The following is a 7,944-nucleotide window of genomic DNA, read 5'->3' as shown; positions in this document are numbered from 1 at the left end:
TACTTATAATAAATTATTTGGAGTTTCTATAAAGAAGAAGTATGCAATGGCTAAATCAGTCAAATCATTCAAAGATCATTAGTAGACCTTTTATCTTATCTATGGCTACGGACTGGAATGACCAATCGCACAAATGGAAAATCTTATAAATAATTTCTTTAAAACATGAAAAACAAGCTTAATAAATATATTTGTTGAAGAAAATTAAGAAATTTTATTAGTAATGGACAAAATGATACTCATATTAATTTTCTTTTAGTAAAAAAGACGAAATACACCTAGATATTATTTCAACTTCTCAACATTGGTCGTACTGTTTCACCATTGCTCTATTATCTATCTGTGCCATTGCTTTGCGTCAGTCAATGTGACAATCTTTGAGTTTTGTTAGTTTGCCGAAAAGTTAATTTTTTAATGGACTTTATAAATTTAAGTGTCACATATTTAGTTTAAGAATGGTAAGTTTCTAAATGTAAAAGTTTAGTTAAAAAAAGATTTATGCAATTATTTTTGACTGATGTAAAGGGGCGGTTTTCAATTTGTACATAACCTAATTATATTCTCTTTACGGCATTTTGCTCCCGTTTTATTAGTTATTTGTTTTAGACGGAGAAAGTAACTCCAGAAGACGGAAACAATGTTCCGCTAACAGATAACAGCTTAATAGTTGATATATCAGACGCCTTGAGTGAAAAAGATAAAGTTAAATTCACAGTACATACTCGTACAACCCTCAAACACTTTCAAAAACCTGAGTTTTTAGTTGTACGCCAGCATGAAGAGTTTATTTGGTTACATGATCGTTATGAAGAAAATGAAAAATATGCAGGATACATAGTGAGTGTTTTATACAAGTTTTATGATAGAAATCACATAGTATTCATTGAAGATACCACCCCCGCCGCCCCGACCTAATTTCGATGCATCTAGGGAAAAGCTGCAACGTTTAGGTGAGGGTGAAGGTACCATGACAAAAGAAGAATTTACAAAAATGAAGCAAGAGCTAGAAGCGTGAGTTTAATTCCTAATTTCAGTAATTGCTATTAAACATAGAACTTTCAGTGAATATTTAGCAACATTCAAAAAAACAGTAGCAATGCACGAAGTGTTTTTGACTCGTTTAGCTAGCCATTCAGTATTTCGAGAAGATTCCCATTTACATGTATTTTTGGAGTATGATCAGGACCTTTGTGCTCGTCCAAAGGGGCGTTTCCAGCAGTTAGGGGGTATAGTTAAATCCCTGGGTTCCACAACAGATCAGTACTACTTAGGAGCCACAGTCAGAGATGTAAATGATTTTTTTGAACAGCAAATGAATTCTATTACAGAATACCATGGGCATTTAAAAGAAGCTACATCTCGAACTGATAAAATGACTGAAAAACACAAAGGTTGTTTGAAAATTGTATTTTGGAAATTTAATGAGGTGTTAATTAATGTTTTATTTTATTTTTTTTAGAAGTAGCAGATAGTTATATAAAAATATCATCAGGAATTTTACAGTTACCAAATATAGATCCTGGTCCTTTGGATAGGTTTTTCGCAAGAATAGCTGATTATTTTGAAAGAGCTAGGGTAAGGAAGTAATTTTAAGTACTTCTAAAGATTTCTTATACAAATTTTTAGAAAATTGAAAGTAGAATTGCCAGTGATGAAGATCTGAAATTAGCTGATACACTACGGTATTATATGAGAGACAGTCAGGCTGCAAAGTCTTTATTAGTAAGACGTCTTAAATGTTTAGCAAATTATGAAGCTGCTAACAGGGCTCTTGAAAAGGCTAGACATAAAAATAAGGACATCCATGCTGTAAGTTTTATATTTCAATATTAAGGTGGGACTGGAGTAGGTAATTTCAATGAACATGAACATGAACAACCAAAAGTACATTTTCAATTAAATTTTTATGAATCGTAGGATCATAATAATGCTAGAGAGATTGTGTAATTTACATTATTGCACTACTATTGGTATTATTCAGTCAAAGTATATCACAATAAGAACATATTTTTAAAAACGAATTAATAACATTTTGAAATTACTCCATCTTCAGTTTCTTCTAAATTTGTTTTAATCAAATACAACTCACTGGGTATTATATTTATTCTAATTTTTTGTGCTATCAGGCTCCAGAAATTCAAGAGGTAAACTTTGGTTAATTAATGAATGTTATAAAACATACGTTAATTGCTTGTTAATGTGAACATTTTTTAATTTAGGCTGAACAAGCTCAACACCAAGCCTGTGAACAGTTTGAATCAATTTCAGCTCAAGCTAAGGAGGAACTTTTAGATTTCAAAACTAGGCGTTTACATGCATTTCGAAAAAGGTATTCATTATAATTGTTTTAAATAATTTTCCCTTCTGTAGAATTTGACTGTTATTGCATAATGAGTTTTTAAAGTTTTTATCAAATATCCTTGGGGAGCTATTGAAAGTCAATCGGTGATAATTGCTAATTATACACTTTGATAATGAGAAATTAAATCTGTTTTATTCCCGGGGGAGGGTATTCTGTATGTTTATTGCCCTTTGGATTCTGATTGAATTATTACGATAATAACAGTAAATTTGTTGTATGTTTTATAAAATAACTGTAAAGTATTTGTTATAGTACAAATTATTATGTTTCAGTTTAATAGAATTAGCTGAATTGGAGATAAAACACGCACGTACTCAGCAGGACTTGATAAAGAAAACTTTACAAAGTTTACAAGAACTTTATTGAAATACAGAGTAAAGTAATGTTTGCTGTGTATTTGATAAGGCGAAATTTTGTTTTGTTGAAACATTCCTAGTTTTATATTTTCTTATAATAGTAATAATGGTTATTATGATGATTTTTATGTTAAATATGAATGTATTGTTTTTAAAATTAATTTCTTTGGTAAGTACCAAATAAANCTTATATACTTATAAAAAAATAAAGTTATTTTTATTACACGGATTTGGATTTGTTTTTATTTCTTAATCTAACTATATAACATTTCTTTACTGATTTAAAAACTTAAAAAAAGAATTTTCAATGTTTAGAACATTTCTAAGTGCACATTATGCGATAAGTACCGAAGTATCACTTTCAACACATTTATTTAATTATAAATACAGTTTAGATTGCTAATGATACTTCCAATATCATATTATCAACGAAAAATAAAGTTTGAATTAATGTTTTAAAATAATAATGTTGCAAGTTTGAAAGTGAGGCATACTTTTTGAGAAAAAACATTAGTTTTAATGGAATATTAGTTATTTATTCGAAGCTTAAGTTCCAAGTGATTTAAAAAAAGGTTCTTTGTGCTTTTACAATATATATTTATTATAAAATATAGAAAACAATCAATTTAAAATTGTTCCTATCACATTCCCGGCGTTTTTTTTTAAAAGTAGTATTAGCAGCAGTTGAAAGGTGTCGCCCTTATACTGAAGTATATTTTAACAAATTACGATAATTTGGTTAGGTGGCGCCACTACATCGAAATATGAAATAATTTCAAATCATGGTACATACAATTTATGCTGTTTTTATTAATTTTTTTCAAATTGTCGCTGCATTTGTTCTTGTAAAATTATTTAAAATATGTAAAGTATTTTTGGTACTATAAACGTGTGAGCACTAACACATTTCAGTATTCTCATGCATATGTTCATGTTACGTATGTATGTAATTATAACTTTGGGGTTGTAAAAGGATAAGAGTAAAATATTTCATTAGTAATTTAACATTATATTTTAAAAATACATTCTTTAAGATAAACTTTATAAATAANGATTGCGAAATTTAAATAAATTAAAATATAAATTTATAATAAATAAGAACTGTGATGTCCCAATTAAGTATATGCCATAACATTTTCTTCAGATTTCTGCAAAAAAAGAAATAAAATGCAGATTTGTTAGCGTGTATTTCATAGCCAAATTCAGTCTTCAAAATTTGGTTGCTTTTTAGCTTAGACAATTACAATATTGATATATGCTTACATCATATGTACATATTATGTTATCGTAAAAGAACATACTTTACATTGAACAACATTGTATTTTTGAAGGAAATAGTTACTACTAATACTTTGTCTAATCGTATCTTAAAAAAGACTTTCAAATTAATGTAGCATACTTCCTGACATATTGCATTTTGTGTTTATTACATCACAGAAAGTAATTTAAGTAACAGTACAATGTATCATTTAATCTTAGAATTATCCTATCCATCGAAACGAAAAAAAAGAAAATAGTGCCAGAAGCGGCTGACGAAATGCAAATTCGAATTACGTTGGAATTGCAATTATATTTAATAGTTACCGTTAAAAAGGATGCAATGAGTAGTTATTAAAACTATTTCTATTAACTGTGTTGTATCATTAATCGATTGTTTTACTATTACGTGTGTTATTAAATCAAAAGTCAATGTCAGTCGTTGGTTAGAAAAAAATGTTCATTTTAAGGTGGTTCATGATCACATTCTTGTTTATTAAACATACACACTATTATTTTTTTCTAGCGTTTACCAGAAATTCGTTTTTTTTGCAAAAATTTAAGATAGATATTATTAACAATTAAAAATTGTAAAGTTGCTTAAATGTGGTAGATTAAACTTTTGTTTTAATAGCAGCGACAAAGAGGGTTCTAGTGAATTGGTTAATTTTTAAACATCGATTCTTAAATGATTGGAAACTGAAAAACAACCACCCGAATGCAAATTTGCCCTCTGTTCATTTCTTCAATAATCTCAAAAGACAAATTTGCCTTAGAGTGATTTTTCGAAAATGAAAGTTGTATGTCCACCTTTACTCCGTTAAATTATTATTATTACCTTTTTTTTAATTAAAATGCCACGGCACATGCGAAATTATGAAACTGCTTAAATACATTCCAATATAAAAATAAAAGTTGAGTATAATTTACCTTATATGGTACTGAACTTGAGAGTTGTTATAATTGGACGAATTGCATCAGACAAAACGTAAAAGTGTATTGAGGTTGCACCGAATAAAAAAGCATTCAAAATGGTTATGGCTTAACGAACGAACAAAGGAGTTATATCATTTCAAGTATAGTCATAAGGAAAGAATTTGAAATGATAGGTAACCATCTAGTTAGACGTGATTAATTTAATAAAACATATGAAAAGTTTAATGCTTTTTATCGTAACAGTTGGGGTTTTGTATAATGATCGTTGTATTCTGATAAAGAACTAAGAATGTGACGTGGAAGATGAATGGCGAAAGTATTAAACAGATTTAAATATTCAGGTTATTTTTCTATAAAAAATAGCACAGAAAGGTATATGGACAAAATGGCGGCAGTGCCTTAAATGGCATCCAATAACGGATATGGGGACTCTTGATAATAACAGAAAGAGATAGAATGGGAAGACCGTATTTATTTGATGCACACTTTAGTGAGAGTGGTGACATTATATTATTGAAGATTACGAATGAATAGAGTACGAGACATTTATAGAAACTGGAATTATCTAATAGATTTATAGTAGAAGGTAAAGGAACGCGTATTTAGTTATTTTAAGGATATTCCAGAAATGCCAAGTAACAGAAGACCAAAAATTTGTTTAGGGGAAGAAATGAGAACTGTTTTGTGTAACAACCCTTCGAAATGAGGTTGAAGACTAAGGAGATTTTTCATTTCCTTAAATATTGTTTAGACATGTGGTGGGTGAAACAATTAAACAAGGAACAGGGAGCAATCTTGGGTTCGTCGTATAGGGAATTGGCACCGGTGGGGTCTGGGGCAGATTATTTGAGCCGAATGGCCAGAGTGAAAGGTAATTAGGAAATGTGGGAATATAGGGAGGCCGTTTAAAAAGAGATACAGGGAATGGACTTATAGAGTGCGTGACGGGAGGGAAAAAACGCCGGAACATGCCGTTATTCAAATAAATGTTTCACATCTTTTCATCCGTCTTATCTTTTCATCCACAACCACCAATCACCTATTCTTACGATTCCCAAAGAGAGCCTTCATCCCTATCTTCCAGTTTTTTCTCTTCTGTTTGATCCATGGGAATTAGTAGCTTATAGGAATAAAACACGTAAAAGGTAAAGTTAAGTACCTACTTATTTCTTATTCCCTATTATTGTAGCCCTTAGAAAATACGACAAATGGCGCTGTAAACGCCATCTGTAGTACAGTGCTACATTTTGAGATTACGTATGCTCCAACAAGGCCCATTTAAATATATGGATATCTACTTGCTGAAACGAATCCCGGCGAAACTCACCCCAACGTGGTAGGCACGTTACCATAATCGAATAAATCGTCTGGCAGTTTCGACAGAATACGGACCACTTGTTTTATTGTAGCCCTTGCATTAAACCTTTTATACATTTTAGTAATAATCATCGTGAGATAAACAATCAACTTCGTAGGCAAACAAATAGTTTTCGTAATCCTTATTTTTTGTGTTTTGCCAATAAAGGTTTTAAGTGTCACTCTTTTCTGGCATTTAATCGCAAAATTACCATGGATATAATAAGAACACCCGCTGATTTAAACGGGTAGAGCATGTAAATTTAATAAAAGAACATTTACCACGATAATAAAAGTTCTTTTTATTAGTTATTATACACTTCCAGTAGATATAAACCCTATTCAAGAAAGGGGCACGTTAATTGTGGGCTATTGTGATATACCTCTCAATTTCAAAAAGCTAATGATCGTAATAACGTCATTACTAACAAGTGTAGTATTAATAAAGTAATAATGATTCGTAGTAATTATATTATTGACTGCAGCATTTGAAAAGTATCTAAATTAAGAAGAATTATTACATACTGGTCCAATAAATACTGACAGAATAATTTTACAAGCTAACAAAATACATGTAGTGTTATAGAATTTACTATAGGTACAAAATTGGACTTGCTCTTAACGTATTAGACCATAAATTTATTATTTCACCCTCGTAACTGAGCTCTGGTCTCCCTAAGTCTTCCTTGGTTACGCATTTGTTCAAAGTTTAAGATTTATTTTTAATGCCTTAATGTTTATTAATAGTCTGCGACAACATCATTAATTCTTTTATATAATAATCTTGATAATGATTCTGTTTTATACTGGATTAACATAGTGAAAGTATCTATATGATAGGTATATTTGCCGTCAATTAAAGCACAGGTGCGTCTTTATATCGCAATTTACTGCTTGATACTAACATATTATGTAGTTCGAAGGTCTTTCCTACTGTAAACAACAAAGAGATGAAGAAATATCGCAGTATCTTTATCTGAATCGTAACAAACAAATAAAATGAATAAGAGATTCACATTTCGTTGGTATCTGAAATTTAGTGGCGGTTTCAGTGCTTTGTTTAGTCCAAAAAGCAGTAAATTGTATTGATCACAAAATAGGCTTTAAGCCTGTCGATTAAATTCATTTTTAACTTGTAGAACAAACAGAATAGCTCAAAACCCCAACGCCAAAACACGAAAAGTCGGGGATATATGAAATTAGTTGTAATGACTGTAGTAAAAAATATATTGGACAAACTAGACGTTCAATCAAAACCAGATTTAAAGAACATCTAGCTCATGCTAGGTTTGGTAGAGAAGAAAAATCTAGTGTTGCCCAACATATTGTTACTGATGGACATAATATTAATATTAATAACCTTAAGTTAGTTAAAGAAGTTAGGAATAATCGTTTACTAGACAGTTTTGAAAGTTTATATATTTATAAAAATAAACAAATTGTTCTTAACAATGACAACGGTCCTATCCGCTATTTAGTTTAGTTTAATTACGTTTATGATGATGATGTTAAGGTCCATTGAACTTCTACCTTGTTGGCATCGGGTCATGTTCACTGAACCTTAACAACTATCAGTATAAATTAGGATTAGTTCTCATTTAGGTTTAGTTTACTTCAGTCCCTGAAGAAGGTAACTTTGTTACCGAAAAGTACTTCGGACAACTACAGTGTCGTGTT

At 30.2% G+C, this 7,944-nt stretch overlaps 1 protein-coding gene across 1 annotated transcript; it reads left to right on the top strand.

Moving 5' to 3' along the window:
* The first annotated feature begins 333 nt into the window (after positions 1 to 333).
* On the top strand, positions 334 to 2,838 carry LOC108741177 (sorting nexin-6). The gene is made up of 8 exons (XM_025976866.1): positions 334 to 458; positions 607 to 837; positions 890 to 1,011; positions 1,063 to 1,391; positions 1,460 to 1,575; positions 1,627 to 1,809; positions 2,220 to 2,329; positions 2,635 to 2,838. Exons 1-8 carry the CDS (start codon positions 456 to 458, stop codon positions 2,726 to 2,728), a joined length of 1,188 nt encoding a protein of 395 aa, XP_025832651.1. The 5' UTR covers positions 334 to 455; the 3' UTR covers positions 2,729 to 2,838.
* Positions 2,839 to 7,944: the final 5,106 nt, after the last annotated feature.

The sequence above is a fragment of the Agrilus planipennis genome, unplaced genomic scaffold, assembly GCF_000699045.2.
Source record: "Agrilus planipennis isolate EAB-ADULT unplaced genomic scaffold, Apla_2.0 scaffold256, whole genome shotgun sequence".
NCBI lineage: Eukaryota > Metazoa > Arthropoda > Insecta > Coleoptera > Buprestidae > Agrilus > Agrilus planipennis.
Note: the sequence above shows the minus strand (reverse complement) of the source record. Positions and strands in the feature narration are given on the sequence as shown.